Source organism: Mirounga angustirostris, unplaced genomic scaffold, assembly GCF_029215605.1.
Source record: "Mirounga angustirostris isolate CCGP_5_RB_7025 unplaced genomic scaffold, mMirAng1.0.hap1 SCAF_7, whole genome shotgun sequence".
Classification (NCBI taxonomy): domain Eukaryota; kingdom Metazoa; phylum Chordata; class Mammalia; order Carnivora; family Phocidae; genus Mirounga; species Mirounga angustirostris.
The window spans coordinates 10,219,975-10,242,717 of NW_026991715.1; the positions used below are offsets into that span (position 1 = coordinate 10,219,975).

A 22,743-nucleotide genomic window follows, 5' to 3' on the forward strand; every position below is an offset into this window, starting at 1 on the left:
ACGGGACCGCAGTTTCAGATAGGGTGGCAAAAGTGAACCTCTCCCGGGGGGTAACATCAGTGCAGGTCGCTGCGGGAAGAGAGGCGCCCGTGAGTGGGGCCACAGAGAGAGCAGGGTGTGAGAAAATTTGCTAGAACGGAAGAAGCCCTTAGCAGCGCCAGGCTCAACCTTAACCTTGGCACACATGGGGCACCTCTCCCAGGACCACGTGAGGATCTTAGTCTAAGGTGGTTTAGAATCCCCGTTCTTCCGCTCCGCCGCAGACCCCGCCCCTCAGGCCGGAGGATCCCGCCCCCTTAGACATGTTTACGCCCCCACAGCCACAGCCTCCTCCTCCGCTCCCAGTACGCGCGAGGCGGGGCTCTCAGACCAGGCCAAGCCTGCGTCCTCGTCCCTTCCCGCCCTCGCCAGGCCCCGCCCCTCGCCTCCGAGTCCCCTGGGCGAGTCCCGCCCCTTCAGCCGAGACTCCGCCCCTCCCGGTCTGCAGTTAAAGAGCTGAGCGTCAGCGATTGGTTTGAGTCAGAGACTTCGTCCCCTAATTGGCTGTGCTGTACGGCCGGCTTCCCGCAGTACGGGATAACCCGGAAGTGATTCCTGAGGCCCGGGCCGCGTGGATTCGCCTGGCGCGGGGTATCCGTTTGCCGCGGCCGCTGCGATGACCAAAATAAAGACAGATCCGGACGGGCCGGAGGCTCAGGCGGAGGCGTGCCTCGGGGAGCGCACTTACCACGAGCTGCTGGTGAATCTGAACCCCATCGCGCAGCCCCTGGCTTCTCGCCGTCTTACGCGGAAGCTCTACAAGTGCATCAAGAAAGGTGCTTGCGGCCGCCGCGGTGGCCGGTGGTGGCGCGGGGGGCGGGCCGACGCCCCCCGATTGACTCTTCTGTCGTTGCAGCCGTGAAGCAGAAGCAGATTCGGCGCGGGGTGAAGGAGGTTCAGAAGTTTATCAACAAAGGCGAGAAAGGGTAAGGCCCCCCTGCCGTCGGGTGTTGCGTTTCTGGACGGTAGCACGGGTATCCCCACTGCTTGGGAGGTGCTCGGCGAAAGTCGGTAAATGTGATCCGCCCCCTATACACAAGGTAATGGAGCCACCGGTGAGTTCCCTCTGGTACACGTCACTCACAAGAGCTCAGAGGAACACCACCGGGAAAGTGAGTTCCGGGGCTCACGCAGGGTCGAGCCCAGCTTCACTGAACCCTCATAGAAAGTCCTGAGATACCTGCGAAGGAATGTACAGGGCGCAGTGAGAATGCCTTCATGACATCTTTCTCCCCGTCAGGCCGGACCCTAAAGCCTCTCAGTGCTCGGTCTCTGAAGTATCCCGGTACCTTGTTGGTGCTCAAGAGATAAATCGTGCTGGGGGGATGTGATGCTTAGTGGGAAGTCTGACCTAGGGCGCAGGTGTTCTGCCAGAAGATACTGGGTCCCAGGCAGGAGAGAGGATAGTGGTCGACAGAAGCATTGCCTCTCCTCGGGCTTCCTAAAACATGGTGAATTGAGTTTTTGTACTCAGAGCTTTGCAGGCCACCGAGGGTTAAAGCCAGGGAGTGACATGATTGTGTTTACCCTTGTGAAGATTTTTCTGGCAACTCTGGAAAGGATCAGGGGCACAAGAGTAGACGAAATTGAGCTAGGAGGCTGCCCCAGTGTAGGAGAGGTGAGGGCGATGTTGATTAGGTTATTGGTGGCTGAAACAGAATTAAAGTGGGTGAATCTGAGAGGACTTTGGGACGCGGAGTGAGGAGGTCTTGATTCCAGCTGAGTAGAGGGCCCCCTCACTGATACAGTGAACAGTGGAGGGGCCCAGGTTTGTGTGGGAAGATCACGAGTTTGGTGCCTTTTAGACATGTGACACCCCCCTCCCCCCAGCAGAACTGTCAAATAGGCAGATGGCCACACAGACTGGGGGCTTGGAAAGGAGAGGCCAGGCAGAAGAGAACAGATTTGGGAGTTGTCAGCACATACATGGCACCTGATGCCGTGGCCGTGGCCCAGGTCAGCCAGGGAGAAGGTACTGAGAGGGCAGCCAAGGATTAGGCTGTGAGGAACCAGCACTGAAAGGCCACTCGAAGGAAGGGGTGCCAACAGAGGAGCCTGGAAGACAAAAGGAAAACTAGGAGAGTGGGCCCAGTATGTGGAACCAAGAGCTCTTTCCTTGTGTATGCCTCTCACCCCCCTGGACAACACTCTTCCTTGGTGTCTTCAGGACTCCGAAGGCCCTTGCCCCAGAGCCCTGACACCTTGCCAGCCAGGAGTCCTACCTGAGGGCTCTCGGGCAAGCCTTCAGAAGTTCCCTGTGACTCTGGGGACTGAGCTCAGGCTTCCCAGCCTGGCACTCAAGGCCCCGGGGTGTGGCTGCTGCCCATCTCTCTAGCCTCCTTGTCTGCCCCCATCCCTACCCTGGATTTCAAAGCCATCCCAGGCCCTCATCCGCCAGCTCCTGGGTTATGTTCAGCCATTTGGATTCTCTCAGCCTCAAATGCTTTCCTCTCCTCCAGCCCCTTCAAGGGCTGCCTGACACCTTCATTCAGCTTTCTGATCTAGTGTCGCCTCCTGATTCCTTTTTTGACTCTCCAAGGAGAGCTGAGCTCTCCTCACTCCTTGGTGTCACTCCCATAGCTCACCTGTCCCAGTGGAATCCCACTTGTCGCCCTGCGTGGCATTTACTAATTTGCCAAGAACTAGGGCTCACCTCCCCAGAGGAAGTGATCACCAAACACAAATTTGCACGCACTTTCAGAAGGTGGGAGATTTACATCTGGGGTCCTTGAGGGCCGAGGCCATTTTCTCTGTCCAGAGGTAGGATAGCACTATTGACTGAAAGAAGGAATGGGCAAGTTAGAAATGACGGTGTTTCTCTCACCGCAGGATCATGGTTTTGGCAGGAGACACGTTGCCCATTGAGGTCTACTGCCATCTCCCAGTTATGTGTGAAGACCGCAACTTGCCCTACGTCTATATCCCCTCTAAGACGGTAAGGCACACACGATCCCCCCCGGATCTTGGTCAGCACTGGAGGAGGGGGATCTGGCAGCGGGTCTGTGGGAGCAGGCCATAGTGGGGAAAAATGCAGGCTTTGGAGTTGAGACTGATGTGGATGGATCCTTGGCTCTGCTGGTCCCTGGTTCAGTCTCCTTCTCGGAAACTGGGAATTCCTGCCCTTATGGACTGCAGGAATGACAAAGGAGGTGTGCTTGGACCTGCTCCGTCAGTGCAGATGCCAAGCCCGTGTTAGTCCTGATGGGTGGTTGCAGTGCTCAGGGAAGAAGGGGGTGTTGAAGGGACCGTTAGCTGGCCCGGTCCTCACGTAGGGACCAGGAGAACACAGGCCCTGCCTCAGGCGGCAGCCTCTGGGACCAGAAGCCCAGTGTAGGCCCAGCATGGTGGGCCTGAGGCTTGAAAGTTGGCAGAGTTGAAATGCCAGTGTGACGTGTCTGAGGGCTGGATGGGGCCAGTGGGTCAGGGGTCCTTGACTCCCCGGCATACAAGCAGTGCAGCCTTCCCCCCCCCGCCCATAGGCCTTCCTTCCCTTGTCCGCAGGACCTGGGTGCAGCCGCGGGCTCCAAGCGCCCCACCTGCGTGATCATGGTCAAGCCACACGAGGAGTACCAGGAGGCTTATGACGAGTGCCTGGAGGAGGTGCAGGCCCTGCCCCCGCCCATGTGAAGGACTCGGGCACCTGCTCTGGAAGCTGCGGGGCTGGCGGTGGGCCCCGCGGCCTGCCTTCTTCCCAGGCTGCTCCATCAGCTCTTTCCGGAAGGCGGAGCCAGCATCCAGCATCTTCTGTTGCGCGCGTGTGCAGATGGTCTGAGAATGGAGCGTGGGGAAGTAAATGCTAAGACTAAAGTGTGCTGAGCCTGTGGGTTTGTTTTTCGCCAGCAGCTGCTGGTGGGGCCAAGGAGGTGGTGGGCAGGAGAGAGTGGATACAGCCTTTCTCACCAGGGAACCCGACGGACTCAGAAGTTGCTGCTTCTGCTGGGCCGCCGGGGCTGGTGCCAGACCCCAGCAGAGAACACTCTTTGCTGCCCACCCCAGGCTTCCGCCTCCCACTGGTGGGAGCCACACCATAAGGCTGCTGCAGCAGATGCCATACACAAAAGCCTGCGGCCCCTGTGTTGGGGACACCCCCATTCCTCCTCCTTCCTTCCCCTGCCCCTACAAGCCCGAAATGCCACTGGGAAACCTCTGGAAGCCATTTAGCCACGCATACAGCACATCTGAAGTAGGCATATGAAGCTAGGGACAAACCCCAGGCCAGCTCTCCTGCTTGGTGTAATGACCCCGGTGACCCAGTCCCTTCAGACGTCTCAGACTTTGGGTGTCTTCCTGCTCTCTGAGGCCCAGCACGGGGCTCAGTGTGGACACAAAGCAACCAAGCTCTAGGCACCCTGGAGTCAACCGCAAAGAGCTTGGGATGGAGGGTTGGATTCAGTTCCAATTCCGAACTGTCTCCTTTACAAGCTGTGAGCCCTGTAGGGCAAGTCCGTTCATCTTCCTAAATCCCCTCGCTCCGCTTCCTATTCCTAGTAAGGAGGGCATCAGATTTGACTCGTTTGTGTAAAAGCATCAGGCCCGTGGTCTGAGGTGACATCCCTGGGCCTTTTCACCCAGGCAGAGAGGCATGCTGGGTTCTCTCTGGGCACGGTGAGGCTGCAGTAACTCCTTGTCCGTGAAGCTAAAGGCGGGTGAGGTAAGGAGAAGGCCTGTGAATATATTTGCTCAGTTATAAAACCAGGGCATTCGGTTCGAACCGGACTATTTACAGTGGGGACTGGATACATACAGTGGGAGGGGCGGGCACGGTGCTGGGGACAGGGCTGAAAAGGTCTGCATTGCTGGCCAAGTGCTTTGCTTCTCTGTGGGCTACTACGAAGTCACTGGCCGAGAGAAACAGGGCAACCGCAGGAGTGCCGAGGCCAGTGTCTTCCTGTCCTTCCGGCCAAGGAGCTGGCTGCCTGGCACAGACGGGTTCATCTCCCTTCTTGGCCTCCGCCCACGGTGGCGCTCAGCCAGTCGTTCGGAAATGAACCACAGTCCACTGAAGCTAGCCACCCCCCACCGGGGCAGAGCAAGGCTCATGGGTGGAAAGCCCTTCTGACAAAGTTCCTTTGAGGCAGGTATCAGAATATGATGCGTTTCCCATCGGCTGGGTTCTGCTCCATGGGGCAGTAGGGACACTTCAGCCTGCACAGGGAGAACAGACAATGTCTTGGGGGCTGGCTGGTTGGGGGGAACCGAGCCAAGATGGCGCAGAGCCCAGGACACTTACTTTCCTCCATTGATGAGCTTGTTGAGGGCGTCTCGGGAGATCACGTGGCCACAGATGAGCTTGATGGGAGGGTTGGAATCTGACGTCTGCTGCCGGAGGATGGGGCACGCGAACACCGAGTGGTACCAGCACTTCATGCCCAGTTCAATCTCAATCTGGGGAAGCCAGCGGAGGACTGAGTCCCACTTCCAGCTTCGGCTGCCTTTCCAGGGCCTTCTGCCCACACACCCCCACGCCCCACCCCGCCCTGCCAGGCCTCACCGGTAGCTCGTCCTTGTGACTCCAGACCCCTGTGCACTGCCTCTGCTCAATCACAGCCTTAATGTTCATCAGCACAGGCAGCGCCACACAGCCAGAAGCAAAGCTGCGGAACAAAGAGCAGGGGCTGCAGCGGCCCACACCGAGAGCCCAGCAGACAGACAGAGGCACCAGCACACTGGTCGTCGGCCTGTGTCTTGGGGCGGGGTGCTCAAGTGGCACATGGTCAGACTGATCCTTGAAAATCTCCCCGGTCGCTCATAAAGCACCAAACAGGTAGCTATGTGTGTCCGACCCTAGCGTCATTCTAATGCACCCCAGAGTTTGGGGACCTATGGGAAAAACAAAAGGAAGATCTAGGGAGCAGATACCTGCTCACCCAAACCACTGGAATGCCGCTGGTGTGATGGAGCCAGCGATCAGTTTCAAAGGGCCCCAGCCTGCCTGTCTCCCCCACTCTGCTGTCGTAATGCCCATCTGCAACCGGTTACCGTCAACGCGGACACTCAGACACGGGGGCAGATCCGAATCTCGCAGTGACTCAGGCAGGGGCGGGGAGTCAACTGGCTGGCACCTCGAGGGCTAAGTACCTATGATGCTCAGGAAAATCGTGCACCCGAGAACCATCGTGAGGTGTCCCTGGCGTTTCTGCTGGGAAACACTGTCCTTTAACTGGAAACCTTCCCCCTGGGGTGGGGCGGGAGATGCACTGTGGTGCAGCGTGGGATTCTGGGACCGGGTCCATGTGCCCTTTATTCCCTGCGAGGCCCTGGGCAAGTCCGCGCGTGCCTTGGGCCTGTGTGTTTTGTCATCTGTAAAATGAGGAAAACTACCTGTAATTCCTAGGGCCTCGTGGAGTCATGAGAACGTTACTGTGCAGGAGCCTTCCAGGGGAAAGGTCTCCATACGTGTTACTCAGGCACTTTCAAATCTCCCCAAAGGGAAGTGGTCTGAGGGAAGGCCAGGCTGCAGAGGGTCTTGTGATAACTCAGGGGGGAGGTGCAGGCAAGAGAGAGACCTCATTCAAAAGACCTTACAGAAGGGGAACCTTGGGCGCCTGGGTGGCTCAGTCGTTAAGCATCTACCTTGGGCTCAGGGATGGAGCCCTGCATTGGGCTCCCTGCTCAGCGGCAAGTCTGCTTCTCCCTCTCCCACTCCCCCTGCTTGTGTTCCTGCTCTCGCTATCTATGTCAAATAAAATCTTAAAAAAAAAAAAAAAAAAAAAAAAGGAACCTTGACCCTGCCACCGACCTTGCAGGCGAGACAGAGACCTCATTCAAAAGACCTTACAGAAGGGGAACCTTGGGCGCCTGGGTCGCTCAGTCGTTAAGCGTCTGCCTTCAGCTCAGGTCATAATCCCAGGGTCCTGGGATCGAGCCCCACACTGGGCTCCCTGCTCAGCAGGGGGTCTGCTTCTCCCTCTCCCACTCCCCCTGCTTGTGTTCCTGCTCTTGCTATCTCTCTCTCTGTGTCAAATAAATAAATAAAATCTTAAAAAAAAAAAAAAGAAGGGGAACCTTGACCCCGCCACTGACCTTGCAGTGACGGCAGGCCACAACTCTTCCTAACCTCAGTTTCTCCAACCGTAAAATCAGATAATTCCTCCCCGGAAGCATGACTAAGAGAGCCAGTTTAGGTCTGAAAGAACCAAGGACCACCCCTGGCACATGGAATGGCCTCCACCAATTGTTTCCCCTGAGACCCTCCCACTTGTGCTGCCCCCACAGGGCTGCCCTGTACCTGACACTGAGGGGCGACTCCACCGAGAGCCCCAGCAGGGAACAAGCATCCCGGGTAAAGGTCTCGCAGATCTCTGCCCAGTGGCTGTTGTCCAGGAGGTGGCAGTAGGGGGACTTCTCCAAGCCCAGCCGCAGGTACACCAGGCTGCCCATCATCACCTGGATCTCTGCAAGGCAGGCACAGGTCAGGGCGAGCAGGGGATCAGAGGGCGCAGGCTGGGCCTCGCAGATCCCAGGCCCCTGACCAGGAGGAACGGGCCCTGAGATGCCCTCAGGCAAAACTGATTTTCACTAAAATCCAGTGTGGAGGCAGAGTCTCGGGGCTGCTTCTGCAGGAGAAGGACAAGCATCAGGCACAAGGCAATCCAGTAGGGAGCTGAGTTTGAGTTCTCTTCCCATCCTTCCAAGTGCACCAAGGAGCGAGTCTCAGGTTAGCGCTCACGTTTTTCTTCTCCAACACTAGCTACTCTCCCTTTTAAAAACTTTCAGGTGGTATCTAGATTTACTGACAGTGCTTGGTCTTTATGATTTCACAAAATGTGAGGTAACACATGGGTAGGAGTGGAGCTAGAGAACCAGTTACTACCAGTAGGAGTGGTTACTAATGGTGAGTATCTGGAAGGGGAGACTCCACAGACTGAGGTCTGGAAATCCTGGTGTGATGGAAGGAAGCTGTGGAGAGGCGCCGAGTGAGTCTTAAGGAAACGAGTGGGCTGCCTCTAGGTGGGCGAGGCCCGGGCTGAGGCGCAGCGGCACACATGGCCCTGTGTGCTGAGTGTGGGTGTGCCCCACAGCAGGTGTGCAGAGCGGCCTGAGAAGAAGCTGGAAGGATATGGCACAGGCGGATGCAGGGGAAGAGCGTGGGGTTTGGAGTTCACTTGGGAGACGGTGAGGGAGGGGTCAGAGTTCTCAGATTGGGGAAAGGCATCCTGGTTACACACAGCCCCTCAGGTGGGGCAGGGACTCGGAGCCCAACCCCCTGAGCCCTGCTGACACCTGCCGGAGCCCGGCAGCCCCCACCCCAGCACCTGAGCACTTACCTCGCTGGTGCAGCCGTGCAAACGGCTGAAAGTGCCGGGCATAGCTGAGGGCCTCCAGCTGCCTCTCAGGGCCGCCTGCCAGGAGGCGGATGAAGTGTAGGCGGTGCAGCTTGAACTCCAGGGAGCTGTTGAGCTCGAGCAGGCGCTGCCTGTGAGAGACAGCCCATCTGGGGAGAAAGGGAGCTGGTGGGGCAGGAGAAGGGGCCCCGGTGGAGCCGGGACTGAGAGGTGGGCTCCCAAAGCCAAAGTGAGGCCCATGAGACAGGGCTGGAGGCGTGTCGAGTACACCAGGTGACAGAAGACCACAGACGGGCCCCGTCCCCTCACTGGCCCATCCGAGGGCCAACTTACTCCAATGCCGGCCCTAGGTCTTGTTCGTGCAGAGCTTCCAGGATTCGATTCAACTCGAGGAAAGGCTGCTTAAAGTCCAAGTCCACGTTCAGTGTTGACTCCTGTGGGGAGAGCACAATCCCACCGCTGAAGGAGTCTGTTTCCAGAACATTCCAGTTCTGGAAGGCTGAGTGTTGCAGGCTGGCCTCCCGGAGCGCAGACTACAAAACCTAACCCAGCCCCAGGGTCTTAGAGACCTGTGTTGAGTAGCATGGTGAGAAAATGATTCCTCTTCAGTCCTCTTAATCACATTGAGAAAGTACCCTTACTTTTATTACTAGTGTGTTTTTAGCACCTAACAAGTGCTACTTTGTCATGTTACTAATCTCCCTTTTTAAGAAAGCGGTATCAGGCGTCAGCTCAGAACCTTGGCCGGCAACCAACTCTAGCTAGAGATTCATGGCTTCACTTGCCATCGTATGTATTTTTAGAGCTATCTTCTATTTATGGCAGGGGCAATGATTTCCCTTCTAAAATAAGTTTATATAAAGAAGAGGAAACCAAATATAAAGACAGCCATCGAGTAGAAGCAGAAGAGACAGGTTCCAGCGCCTTCCCGGCGAGGCCATTACCTGGCACAGCTCCTCGGCAACGCTCAGCATACCCTGCTGGTATAGGTGCTCCACAATGGCCATCTGCAGGACCTGCTGCTGCTTCTCCCGAGAGTCCCACACCGCATCGGAGACGACACCGCAAATCTCAGAGTCAAAGTTCTGACAAGGACAAGAGACAGGGCCCTGTGACTCAGCATTCGCCTTTCCTGCTGAGCTCCGCCCCCCAGGCACTAGCTCCGGGGTGTCCCCACCCCCAGCCCGAGGCTGCCTGCACGCTCACCCTGTCGATGGCTTTGCCTACTCGGGAGACGCTGCTGTGAATGTCCTTGTGGTCCGAAGCCAGTTTCTGCACGGTGTCTTTGATCTTCCGGCAGCACTGGGACATCACCAGGGAGAGGGTGGCTGACAGAGGGGTCCCCTGGAGGGCTGCAGGGAAACACTGGCAGTGAATCAGGACACAGAGGAGCACATCTGGCCCCTGCTACCTCTCTTCTCCACACCAGCCCAGAGGCCCAGGAGGGAGCCCTGAACTCCAGGGTGAAAGACCCTGGCTTCTGTTCCAGGTACTGCCACTTTTTAACTGCATGCCTTGGAACTGCTCAAGCAGGGCGAGTGGATTCATCTCTCGGTTCATTTCCTCACCTGTAAAATGGGTGACAGTACCGGCCCTGTCCTTTGCTGTGAATTGTAGCTGATTCGGCACTTCCTACGGGAAAGTACTTTATTTCAGCTCATTTAATCCTCCCCACTGTGCCCTGCAGTGGACACTGTTAGTACCCTGTCCTGTAGCTGGGGGAGCTGGGGCGGTAGCTTGCTGAGTGACAGCAATGACAGAGCTAAAGCACATGTTCCTCACCACCACACCGGATGGCTCTTTACTGTCTTGAGTGAGACACCACGTGTGAGAAGGCTTTGGGCCATAAGGCGCTGTCCCCAGGTTAATGCCTCTTACCAACCCAGAGGATACTGCCAGGGAAGTTCAGGGATGTTTCTGGCTCAGGACTCCAAGCCTGTGCGGTTCCCACCCCCATGGCTGGGCCAGAACCAGACACACCGCCAAGAGCACATGGGACTTGGAAGAGAGGAGGACAGACAGAACATCTGCCCCTTTCTCCAGCCCAGCATCTAGGTGCCTTCTTTAGATGGCAACGCCTTGGTTCAGGGAAAGAAACATGACCCAGGAGAGCCAGGGAGCGTCTCGGCTCCAAGACCAGAAGCCCTGGAAGAGAGATGCATTCTACCAAGTCACTGAACACAGAATGGGAACTGGAGCTGCTGGAGCACCGTGACCTCCTGGGGGGGGGGGGGGGGCGGGGGCGGGGGGGCACTGCTCTGAGAATGAAGACAGTGTAGACTGAGGGGATCCCATGAGCACCTGGATCCAGCCGGGCCTGGACATTTCAGTTACCTGAGTCCATGAATCCAGTGTTCCCCACCCCCGCCTGTTCATTTAACCTGGTCTGAGCTGGGTTGCTGGCACCTGTAACTGAATGCCTCTGACAAATAACGACCGGAGGCCCCCCACCTACACAGGGAGACGGGGCAGGACCACATTCCACTCTGACACTGCCACCCACCCAAACCCCAGCTTGCCACTCATCTCTCACATTCTGCTCCATCCAGGTCACAGAGGACCACACTGTACAGTCCCTGGCCACATTCCCTTTAGGACAAAGCAACAGCTCTCAGGAAACCAAAGCTCCCCATCCTTTCTTTAAAGTAAGCTCCAGGCCCAACATGGGGCTTGAACTCACAACCCCAAGATTGAAAGTCACATGCTCCATTGGCTGAGCCAGCCAGGCACCCCAAAACCAAAGCCTTTTAACCTGAAACCCCCAAATCTTCTCTGCCCAAGGACGCGCCTGAAACCATTAGCGCTGACAAACCCCCATCTGAGAAAACGTGGTCTCCCTGTAAACACCCTGCAGCAGGCCACCACCACCTGTTAACCAACGGCACAGCATAAGAGCGTTTCAGACCCAGTCTACCACATGGTTAACCTGCCATCGGAAGCAAGGACCCAGGCCTGGGCATTTACTACAGCATGGCACAACCACACGATGCAATGGTAAGCAACCAGTGCAAGAATGAGGCAGAATTCTACGTAGTGAGACAGAACACTCTCGGAGACAAACTGGAGGGGGGAAAAGGTGCAGGAAAGCACACGCTTGAGGCTACCCTTTGTGTTTAAAAAAAGGGAGGGGATAGACACACATGCCACCTGTGTGTGCACACAGATGCTGTCTGGGAGGCGTGCTGGGGAAGTTGGGGGCAGGGGTGACTCGGGGGGTGGGCTGGCGCACAGGGACTGGCAAGCAGGGCTGAAGGGGAGACTCACTTTCCCTGTAAGCTCTTTTGACTTTGAAGTCTTTCCTATGTGCATGCTTTCTTTAAAAAAAAAACATTAAAAGGAAACAAACTCTACTCTGCAGATTTGTTTTTCACAGAGGTACGAAGTGTAGCAATTCCGAAAATACTCTCTATGTACCGTAGAAATCAAGCAGATGGGAGATGTATTGTCGGTGTTTGGAGTCACCATACGCACTGTTGCAGAAAAGAGATATAGCTATGGATTGGGGAGGTCTAGGAAGAACTCTGTGATACAGGATTGAAAGTGGGGTATCTGTAAACTCATGGCCTGCAACATGCAGAGACAGATCTGTCTGCTAAAAAAACAGAAACAACGACACCTCAGTAACAACCCAGACCTTGGTTTCCAAATACCATTTTCCACCCAAAGAACATCTCCTTGCAGAAATTACTTACTCCAGGGATTATCTTAATGTGCCAGAAAGCTAGGAAGTGCTAAATAATAATAGTAATAAATAAAAAGGCTGGGCTAGGGTGCCTGGGTGGCTCAATTGGTTAAGTGACTGCCTTCGGCTCAGGTCATGATCCTGGAGTCCCAGGATCGAGTCCCACATCGGGCTCCCTGCTCAGTGGGGAGTCTGCTTCTCCCTCTGACCCGACCCCCTCTTGTGTTCTCTCTCACTCTCTCTCTCAAATAAAATAACATCTTTAAAAAAAAAAAAAAAAGGATGGGTCATGTGAAAAGGACACAGGAGGATAAAGAACAAAAAGAAGAGTGCAACACCGAATATCCACATGTAAAAGAACGAAGTTGGATCTTACACCATATCTAAAAATTAACTCAAAACGGATCAAAGACCTAACTGTAAGAGCCAAAACTATAAACTCTTAGAAAACGCAGAGGTGTAATCTTTGTGGCCTTGGGCTAGGCAATGGTTTCTTAGATAAGACAACAAAGGCATAAGCAGCCCAAGAAAAAATAAACTGGACTTAATCAATATTAAAAACTTTTATGCTTCAAAGGATACTATCAAAATAGTGAAAAGACTGGGTGCCTGGGTGGCTCAGTCAGTTAAGCGACTGCCTTCGGCTCAGGTCATGATCCCAGGGTCCTGGTATCAAGTCCCACATCAGGCTCCCTGCTCAGCGGGGAGCCTGCTTCTCCCTCTCCCTCTGTCTGCCACTCCCCCTGCTTGTGCTCTCTCTCTCTCTCTGACAAATAAATAAATAAAATATAAAAAAAAAAGTGAAAAGACAACCCATATGATAGAATATCCAGTGTGGATCTAGTATTAAAGAGTACATAAAGAACTTGTACAACTCAACAATAAAAAGAGAAACAACCCAATTAAAAAATGGAAAGCAATTTAAGTAGACAGTTCTTCGATGAAGATAAACAAATGATCAACAAGCTCACTCATGAAAAGATGCTCAGCATCATTAGTCACTAGGGAAATGCAGAGCAAAACCACAGTAAGATAGCCTTTCATACCCACTAGGATGGCCATAATCAAAAAGACAGATAAAAACAAGCCTTGGTGAGGATACAGAGAAATTGGAACCCTCATGCATTGCTGGTGGGAATGAGTAAATTATTGCAACTACATTTGGAAAACAGTTTGCCTGTTCCTCAAAAAGTTAACAGAGTTACCATATGACCCAGGACAGAAAAGAATCAAATACTGATTCATGCTACAACAGGTATGAACCTTGAAAACATGCTCAGTGAAAGAAGCCAGACACAAAAGGCTGCACATTGTAAGACTGCATTTATATGAAGTATCCAGAACAGGTAATCCACAGAGAAAGTAGGTAAGTGGTTGCAGGGTCTGAAAGAGGGGGTGAAACGGTGTGACTGTTAGTGGGGAGCATTTGTTTTTGGGGTGATGAAAATGTTCTGAAATTATACAGTAGTAATAATGGTACAACTCTGTAAATATACTAAAAATAAACTAAAAAACTGTACACTTTAAAAAGGTGAATTTTAATGTGAATTATAGCTCAATTAAAAAAAAAAAGGACATAGGAATCAGGGGTGACCTCTGGTCAAATCTAAGACAATTCAAGCATCAAAATAAATAATAACAGTAACGGATTTTAACCCAACGAATAAAATAAGAATCTATGAGGCATGAGCTGGTAATAAATAAGGGGAAAAGGAAAGCTGAATGCCAACAACTACAGTTGACCCTTGAACAACATGGGGGTTAAGGGTACCACCCCGTGCACAGTCAAAAATCTGTGTATAACTTTTGACTCCCCCAAAACACAACTACTGATAGCCTATTGGTGACAGGAAGCCTTACCAGTAACAAACACAGTCAAATGACACATATTTGGTATGTCACCTGTGTTATATACTGTATTCTTAAAATAAAGCTAAAAAAAAGAGAAAATGTCATTGAGAAAGTCATAAAAAAAAGAAAATGCATTTACATTACTGTATTTACTGAAAAACAAATCTGCATGTAAGTGGACCCGCACAGTTCAAACCTGTGTTGTTCAAGGGCCAACTGTACGTAAGGAATGAGAGAGCAGGAAAAGTCACCCGTGTTGCTTTATAATAACTGAATCAGGCAAGAATCACCCCTGGGCCAGTGAGCTCAAATACAATAAAGTGCAGGCCATTTGTAGAGGCTCAAAGCATCTCCCCTAAAATTTCTTACTAATTAACTATAAAGAAATATTAACTTTACACGGGGGGAACCTGGCTGACACCGTCTTAACCAAGTGATCACAGTTCACACTGCCAATCAGGGAACGAGCTGACACCCTGTACCTCCTGATGTGACTGACGCCCTGAGAACCAGATCACTTCCAAAGTATTGTGCTGCCCAAGATGCAACATCTGGGCGAGGAGGAGAAAACAGCAGGCAAGCCTAAACCAAGAGATATTCTGCAAAATCATTAGCCTTACTGCTTCGAAATCGTGAATGTCATGAAAGACAAGCAAGTGGGAGAAATGTCCCCAGCAAAAACCAAAGATGAGGGGCGCCTGGGTGGCTCAGTCGTTAAGCGTCTGCCTTCTGCTCAGGTCATGATCCTGGGGTCCTGGGATTGAGCCCCGCATCGTGCTCCCTACTGGGCGGGAAACCTGCTTCTCCCTCTCCCACTCCCCCTGCTTGTGTTCCTTCTCTCGCTGTCTCTGTCAAATAAATAAAATCTTAAAAAAAAAAAACCCAAAGATGAGACATGAGAAACCACATGCAGTGCCTGATCTTGGATTGGATCCTAGAATGGAGACTAAAATTAAAATGTTTTCTGAAAATTATTGGACAGTGACAAAACTGAAGTATGAGCTATATTCATTAATAATACTGTATTAATGTTGAACTTCTTGATTTAATAATTACGCTGTATTTACATAAAAGAATGCCCTTGACCTTAGGAAATACACACTGAAAGTTTAGGGGCAAAGTGTTACGATAGCTGCAACTGACTTTCAAATGGTTAAAAAGTAAGAGTAGGCAAAAGAAGCGATAAAGCCAGCATGGCACTGTATCAGCAGTTGGTGTTTTCTGTAAATTTGAAACGATCTCAAAATGTCTTAAAAATTCAAAGTAGAAAAGCAAATGGAAAACAGAATATAAAATGAAAATCTAGGAACACTACATCAAAAACTAATGATGTAATGTATGGCCATTAACATAACAATAAAATTTTTTAAATAAATAAAATGAAAATCTAAGTGAAAATAATCTCAGGTAAACTAATAATTTCTGTTGGGCTTTCTGAAATAGCTTGGAATGACTTCCATGACCCCACCCGAAGGAGGCCTAGGCATCCACGGACTGATGTCCAAACCATCATCCTTCTAGAAGCCTGTCACCAAGCGGCCTTGGGGAGCTCCCAGGCCCCCGGGGAGGCAGGGTTGGGGCTCTGGGGGTGGGGGGGACACACGCACCTGCGCTGGCCAGCTCAGCCCTCAGCTGGCCCACGTAGTGCAGCAGCTCCTCCAGGCTCTGCTCGCAGTGCTGCCCGTAGGTCAGGAACTTCTGCAGGACCCTGTCCACCTCCCTCTCCACACTCGCACACTGCTCCATGGTGGCCTCTGCCTGTGGGCGGGAGGGGTCGGCTGCGGCAGGCCCCACCTGGGCTGGGGGGCTCGCCACGGAGGGTCCCCAGGTCCCCCTCACCACACCCATGTCATTTATCCTCGCGCAGAAATTCCCGGCTTAACATACGTGTCCACAGCGCCTGTCACCCCGAGCCAGGGTGCCCCGGAGGTTCTAGGCGGGCGTGAGGACAGGTGTTTTGAGTCATGGTGACCAAATTACCATTTCCAACTCTTTTCATTCTTTTGAATCAGGGGAGAGAGCAGGCCTCACAGAGTCCTCAGCAGGCAATGCTATCTACTAGAAATATATACAAATACCACCTATTTTCATATTGCATGTATGTTTATATACTCATCATAAGCACCTTCTCTTCAATTAGTGGACTTGGTTTTCCACAGACTACAGTGATAGAAGCCATGAAGGCAGCCCTTGAATGGCTGATAACTGAAAACCCAGCCTAAGGAACAACTGCCAAGCACGTAGGCCTGATGGGCTTTGCCCACCACTCCAGCCTCAGTCTCCCCTGCTGCTCACCCTGTGTCCAGCCAGCCAGAACCGCTGCTCCCTCCCAGCTCCGGGCCCGGGTTCATGCTGCTTCCTCCCCCAGATAGGTTGTTAGCCCTCCCCTCATCAACTGCTTGAGAAGCTGGCTCATCCTTTCCAGGTCGGCTCAGAGACCACCTCCTCCAGCAGCCATCCCCTTCTCCCTGCTGCCGCCTGGCTCCCTCAGCTCCTGCGTGGCACCCTTCTGTTTCAGTTTTGATCACCAGGTAAGGACCTATTTCAGGGCCCACCTCCCCCCCATCAGACTAGAACATCTCCTGTCGATGTAACACACCCCTCCCTCCTCATTATACCACTAAAAGAAAGCTGACTTTCTGGGGCGCCTGGGTGGCTCAGTTGGTTAAGCGACTGCCTTCAGCTCAGGTCATGATCCCAGGGTCCTGGGATCGAGTCCCGCATCGGGCTCCCTGCTCTGCGGGGAGCCTGCTTCTCCCTCTCCCACTCCCCCTGCTTGTGTTTCCTCTCTCGCTGTGTCTCTCTCTGTCAAGTAAATAAATAAAATCTTTAAAAAAAAAAAAAAAAAGAAAGCTGACTTTTCTGGTCCCACCAGCGAGGTGCCCTTCCTAAGTCCCTTCCACTCTGGGCCACTGCCCCCCTCTATTCCAGAGCAGCCTTTGACGCTGACCATGTGAACAGCCCTCAAAATGCTGGCGACAGACTTTCCTCCCTATCCTTCTGTCTAAAGGATTTGAAATGAAGGGCTCTCTCAAATGTTCGAATCTGGCCAGCTGTCCATTCTCTCAAAGAAGGGTACAGAGTAATATCACAAGAATCCTACGGCCAAGGTGACCACTGGGATGCTCCCCGTTTCACGAGACTCCCCATTCTCCCCGGCACTGCCAGTCCTGGCCTCATCCTCCTGGCCCAGCCCGTAACTACTGTCTCCTTATAGTGGATGAGTGGTGGGGAAATGGCAACCAGGGCCTGAGATGTGTTTTTGCCCTCTCTCCTTACGGTTGATGCCTTCACACTAGAATTTGTAATCATAATCATGATGTCCGGAAGACATGCCTTCCTCTTTGTGCCGCCTAAGCAAACACCCTATAACTGAATATGATCCATCATGAGCAAAATATACCAGTGACTCCTGTCTGAAACAATATCATAATCATAATTATTACTGCTATTATTAGTTATCATTTCATTGGGGCTTATTATGTGTCAAGCACCATTCTAACGATGTTGCATGCATCAACTAATTTATTTAATTCTTACCAAAACACTATAAGGTAGGTACAGTTATTAGACCCACTTTACAGATAAGAGAATGAGACACAGGAAGATTAAATAAGTTGCCCAAGGTCACGCGGCTGAGAAAGGGAGGACCTGGGAAGTGGAGCCAGAAACCCCTTCTCGGAAGCACTTCGCATCACATTACTCTCTGGACCAGCTTAACAGCCCACTATCTCACCAGGAAGGGAAAGTGGCCAAGATGTGTGGTTGGAATAAGTGTATAGCAACGATTAATGATGACAAGAAACGGGAAATTAACCACAGAGGCTGTGAGACGGTCACCTAGGAAAGATGGCAGCACAAGAGAAATGTTTGCCAAGAGTCTGGGAACCAGAATCACAATTTACCAAATATAAATACAGCTCAAGAAAGGTGAGGACTGGGGCGCCTGGGTGGCTCAGTCGGTTAAGCGTCTGCCTTCGGCTCAGGTCATGGTCCCAGGTTCCTGGGATCAAGTCCCGCATCGGGCTCAGTAGGGAGCCTGCTTCTCCCTCTGCCTGCCGCTCCCCCTGCTTGTGCTCTCTGCCTCTGTCAAATAAATAAATAAAATTTAAAAGGTCAGGACCTCACCACGGTCAAACAGACTAGCCCTGCGGACACCATCTGATGAAAGGATTATCTCAGGGAAGCCCAAGTCAGCATCTTGAAATTGTATTAAAGAGCTGAGGAAGGGGGCGCCTGGGTAGCTCAGTGGGTTAAGCATCTGCCTTCGGCTCAGGGCATGATCTCAGGGTCCTGGGATCCAGCCACGTTGGGTTCCCTGCTCAGCGGGGAATCTGCTTGTCCCTCTCCCTCCGCTCCTCCCACTCATGCTTGCTTGCTTGCTTGCTCTCTCTCAAATAAATACAATCTTTAAAAAAAAAAAAAAAAAAAAGCTGAGGAAGGAGATGCATAAGGATTTTCATCCCAGCACTCTGTATTGTGGTAGGAAGGGGCAGACGATCTAGGAGCCTCAGCACTGGGGGAACTGATAAGTCAAGTAAGTAAAACGTGGGAGAGGCATCTATGGAAACCTGCATAGCACTTAGAAACCATGTTCTAGATATACTCACAGGAGCATCGATAACATCCCCAAACATGGTACTGAGGGGGAAATAAAGAAGCAAAATGAACTCTAGGCAGAATACCATTTATGTAAATTAAAAATGTATACATGCAGGGGCACCTGCCTGGCTCAGTCAGTACAGCACGCGACTCTTGTTCTCAGGATTGTGAGTTCAAGCCCCATGTTGGGCGTGGAGCCTACTTAAAAAAGAAAGAAAAAAAAAGAAAATAGGGGTGTCTGGGGGGCTCAGTTGGTTGAGCGTCGGATTCTTGATTTTGGCTCAGGTCATGTGCTCAGGGTCACTCTCAGAGCGGAGTCTGCTTGAGATTCTCTCTCCCTCTCCCGCTCCCCACCTCGTGCATGTGCACATAGGAGGTCTCTCTCTCAATAAAAATTAAATTTAAAAAATCTTAATAAGGGGTGCCTGGGTGGCTCAGTCATTAGGCGTCTGCCTTCGGCTCAGGTAATGATCTCAGGGTCCTGGGATCGAGCCCCGCATCGGGCTCCCTGCTCAGCAGGAAGCCTGCTTCTCCCTCTCCTTCTCCCCCTGCTTGTGTTCCCTCTCTCGGTGTCTCTCTCTGTCAAATAAATAAATAAAATCTTAAAAAAAAAAAATCTTAAGAATAAATAAAGTGTGGGGCGCCTGGGTGGCTCAGTCGTTAAGCGTCTGCCTTCGACTCAGGTCATGATCCCAGTCCTGGGATCAAGCCCCACATCAGGCTCCCTGCTCCGCGGGGAGGCCTGCTTCTCCCTCTCCCCTCGCTTGTGTTCCCTCTCTCTCGCTGTCTCTCTCTCTAATAAATAAATAAAAAATATTAAAAAAGAATAAAGTGTGTCTTTTTAAAAATTTTTTAAAAGATTTTATTTGTGAGACTGAGCACGAGACAGAGAGAGAGCAAGCAAGCAAGCACAGGACGGGGGTGGGGTGTCAGAGGGAGAGGGAGAAGCAGACTCTCCACTGAGGAGGGAGCCTGACGTGGGGCTCAATCCCAGGACCCTGTGATCATGACCTGAGTTGAAGGCAGATGCTTTTTTTTTTTTTTAAAGATTTTATTTATTTAATTGACAGAGAGAGAGAGAGAGAGACAGACAGTGAGAGAGGGAACACAAGTGGGGGGAGTGGGAGAGGGAGAAGCAGGCTTCCCGCCGAGCAGGGAGCCTGATGCAGGGCTCGATCCCACGACCCTGGGATCATGACCTGAGCTGAAGGCAGTCGCTTAACCAACTGAGCCACCCAGGCGCCCCTGAAGGCAGATGCTTAACTGACTGAGCCACCCAGGTGCCTCTAGAGTGTGTCTTTTTTTTTTTTTTTTTTTAAGATTTTATCTATTCATTTGAGAGAGAGCATGAGGGAGGATCAGAGGGAGAAGCAGACTCCCCACTGAGCAGAGATTCCCGCCGCGGGACTTGATCCCAGGACCCCAGGACCACGACCCAAGCGGAAGGCAGCTGCCTAACCAACGGAGCCAGCCAGGTGCCCTAGAGTGTGTCTTTAAAGAAAAAAATCTATGCATACAACCAAAGACACATGCAAACACATCAGAATGGTTTCCTACGGTGGGTGGGGGAGGAGGAATGGGGATAAAAGGGAATACATCAATAAATACAAAAGAGATGAAGGCCCTGCCTGAACCAATTAAATGTATAATGAACTGAGAAGTCTGATTAACTCAATAAAAAAATCTAAAATGAATTAAAGAAGCTGGGGAAAGTAAGAAAAAGAAGCTGGGGAAACAGAATGGCTTGCCTGTATCCCACCCAGAAAGTCCAGGAGGCTAACTCAGTCTGTCCCTGGTGAGCCACTCTGCCTGAACCCCACTCGGTCATCTGGCACTGGGGTGGATGAGTACGTGCATTTGTCTTTCACAACTTCATAATGAATCCAGTGGAATTTCATGTCCATTTCAAGCCCTCCTCCCCAAGGTCTCACCTGTACAGAAATGATGCACCAGGTGATCTTCAAAACAACACGTCAAATCCTGTCACCCCTTGACTCAACACTGCATGGCCTGACACACAAGCCCTGTGTAATTACACATTCGCTTCCTTTGCACAAGCTGTTCCTGTGTCCAGAATGCCCTCTGCACTTCTCTGCAGAGGCCCCAAGATGCAGTTTAATCACCAGCTCCCCGAAAAGCCCTCAGTGAAATCCCCCAGTCTCCTCTGCTTCATACACCTCTGTAGAGGACACCCATACCGCACACCTCTGAGTCCTCAGCTCTGTGGCACAGTAACTGCCTGTCTACAGGTCTCCCTGCACTACAGTGAGCTGCTCAGGCCTGGAGGCCAGTCTTGTCCTCTTTCTCCCCGCAGTGCCCAGCCCAGGGCCTGGTCCACAGTGACTGTTCAGTGAATGGTTGCTGATTAAATGGTGCATCCACATCCTAACTCTTGGGCTAGGGTGCCTGGGCTCAAACCTGCAGGGGGGTTGACAGGAAGAGTTACGACTGAAGTATTAAAATCCCCACTAAGGCATGCATGGGTTTTGTCCCCAGACTTCAGCATCATGAAACAGAAGGGACCCTTCTGGGGCGAAAGGAAAGAAGTTTGTGCAAATCATAGAAATGTCCTCTTTGCCTGACACAGAACTGGGCAGCCTCCATTTACCAACTCTTACACTTCTGCACCCCTCAACTCTATCCATTCTCCACCCTACCCACCACTCCTCTGCTTAAAACCCAATAGATTCCTATTGTATTCAGAATAACCCCCCTTCCTTTATTTATTTATTGTTAGTAATCTCCACACCCAATGTGGGGCTGGAATTCACCATCCAGAGATCAAGAGTCGCATGCTCCTCTGACTGAGCCCGCCTGCCGCCCCCCCACCCTCCTTTTTATGGCCTAGGAATCTCTATATGAGTTGACTCCCAACCACCCCTCCAGCCTCATCTACCACTCTCCCCCCTTACTGGCTATACTACAACCACACTAGCCTCCTTCCTGTCCTTGACAAGAGTTTATTTCTGTCTCAGGGCCTTTGCACTAGCTGTTCCCTCTGCCTGATACAACTCTTCCTCAAAATGTTCCCATGACATGCTCCTTATCAGGGTCCTGTGTCCACGTCACCTCTTCAGAGATGTTCTCCTACCCGTATCTAATGCTGACCCCTCTGCTCCACACCCACGCCAGACACTCCATCTTATCACTCTGTTCCTTTTCTTCACTGCACATCTCTATTTAAAGTTTCAAATCTTTTTTTTTTTTTTTGTCATTAACGGAAACTAGAGGGAGGGCAAAGCTCACCATCTCCCCTAGGCTACAGCTCCTACTAGAAGCTTCACCTGTGTTAACGCGCAAAATAACTAGCAAACTCCCACTCATCCTTCCAAAGACCCTCCCTGCTCGAATGCCCCGTCTGGCCCCCTCGTCCACACCGGGTTACCTCCGACCCGACCGGGTCGCACCGGGACCGGACGTCTCAGTTCGCGCGACTCCCCTGGCAGAGGCGGCTCCTCGAGGGTCCTACGAGTCCGTGGGACTCCAGCTCCCGGCCCGGGCCCGACGACTGAACGGAAAGCCAGCGCAGGGGCAGGCTGGGGCCGCGGTTTGTCGGGGCTCCGGAGAAGGCCTGGGGCCTGGGAGCCCGGCCGAGCTGCCGTCTGCCTCGCCCCCGTCGGCCCGTCCGGCGTACCTCGCCCTCCGCCCGCACCTCCCGGCCCGGAAGCCAGCCGGCTCTCACCTTGTCCCCGCAGCCGGGGCCCTGGCTTCCGGCGCCTCTGTCATCGGAACCGGAAGCCGCGGCGGTTGCGCGGCGGATCTGGACCCGCCCACTCGCGGCTTCGCGGAGGGGTGGCCGTCCCGCGGGCCCACGGCTTTCTGCTCGAGCGCCGCGATTCCCCCTCCCGCGAGCCTGGAGTGGAGTCGCCTGCAGGAGCTGGGTTGCCGCTGGAAGCCGGGCTTCCCGCCGCTCGGCTTTCGCCTCCGGGATTTCCCCGAGTGCCCACAGCCGCAGGGGGAGCCGCGACCCTCCCTCTCGGCGGGAAGGAATCGGACCGACCCACTTGCGGGCCGGTGGGGGTGCGCGGGCCTGGGGGGCCGGGCTTCCCCTTCCTTCCCGGGGTCCCAGCGCCCCAACTCGGCTCTCGGAAACCCGAACCCCGAAACGACTCTGCCTTCCCGGCGCCCTGCCTTTCGCCCTCCTTCAAAATGAAGACAAACCCGAACAGCACAGTGCATGCCAGGGGTCCAAGAGTTAAGCTTTCCTGCTGTGGCTCCTTGGTGCTCTTTTTAAAAAATATCAAGTGATCTTTAAAAGAAAAGTCCTTTTTTTCTACCCCAGCC

General features: G+C 52.7%; 2 protein-coding genes across 8 annotated transcripts; one reads left to right on the forward strand and one right to left on the reverse strand.

Annotated features, from left to right (window-relative positions):
* Positions 1 to 484: 484 nt before the first annotated feature.
* NHP2 (NHP2 ribonucleoprotein) lies at positions 485 to 3,846 on the forward strand. Of its 2 annotated transcripts, none has more exons than XM_045890937.3 (4): positions 485 to 815; positions 896 to 965; positions 2,869 to 2,974; positions 3,519 to 3,846. In XM_045890937.3, exons 1-4 carry the CDS (start codon positions 656 to 658, stop codon positions 3,621 to 3,623), a joined length of 441 nt encoding a protein of 146 aa, XP_045746893.1. In that variant the 5' UTR covers positions 485 to 655; the 3' UTR covers positions 3,624 to 3,846. The 2 variants fall into 2 exon arrangements, with proteins under 2 accessions (XP_045746893.1, XP_045746884.1); XM_045890928.3 differs by having other exon boundaries at positions 501 to 815; positions 3,541 to 3,846.
* A 21-nt stretch (positions 3,847 to 3,867) lies between these two features.
* Positions 3,868 to 22,289, reverse strand: RMND5B (required for meiotic nuclear division 5 homolog B). Of its 6 annotated transcripts, XM_054511146.2 has the most exons (11): positions 21,845 to 22,189; positions 17,763 to 17,943; positions 15,465 to 15,615; positions 9,531 to 9,676; positions 9,269 to 9,409; positions 8,658 to 8,758; positions 8,307 to 8,473; positions 7,268 to 7,433; positions 5,531 to 5,633; positions 5,270 to 5,424; positions 3,868 to 4,675 (listed from the first exon to the last, which is right to left on the reverse strand). In XM_054511146.2, the coding sequence occupies exons 2-11, from the start codon at positions 17,877 to 17,879 to the stop codon at positions 4,567 to 4,569; spliced, it is 1,356 nt and encodes a 451-aa protein (XP_054367121.1). In that variant the 5' UTR covers positions 17,880 to 17,943; positions 21,845 to 22,189; the 3' UTR covers positions 3,868 to 4,566. The 6 variants fall into 6 exon arrangements, with proteins under 6 accessions (XP_054367121.1, XP_045746854.1, XP_045746838.1 ...); XM_045890898.3 differs by lacking the exon at positions 17,763 to 17,943 and having other exon boundaries at positions 22,142 to 22,289; XM_045890882.3 differs by lacking the exon at positions 17,763 to 17,943.
* Positions 22,290 to 22,743: the final 454 nt, after the last annotated feature.

Coding starts and splice junctions, on each gene's coding strand:
- NHP2 (XM_045890928.3), top strand. CDS start 656: ATGACCAAAATAAAGACAGATCCGGACGGGCCGGAGGCTCAGGCGGAG. Junction 816..895: donor CTACAAGTGCATCAAGAAAG/GTGCTTGCGGCC, acceptor CTGTCGTTGCAG/CCGTGAAGCAGAAGCAGATT. Junction 2,975..3,540: donor TCTATATCCCCTCTAAGACG/GTAAGGCACACA, acceptor CCTTGTCCGCAG/GACCTGGGTGCAGCCGCGGG.
- RMND5B (XM_054511146.2), bottom strand. CDS start 17,879: ATGCGGGACTTGATCCCAGGAACCTGGGACCATGACCTGAGCCGAAGG. Junction 9,677..15,464: donor GGCTGAGCTGGCCAGCGCAG/GTGCGTGTGTCC, acceptor GTTTCCCTGCAG/CCCTCCAGGGGACCCCTCTG. Junction 5,425..5,530: donor GTCACAAGGACGAGCTACCG/GTGAGGCCTGGC, acceptor TGGCTTCCCCAG/ATTGAGATTGAACTGGGCAT.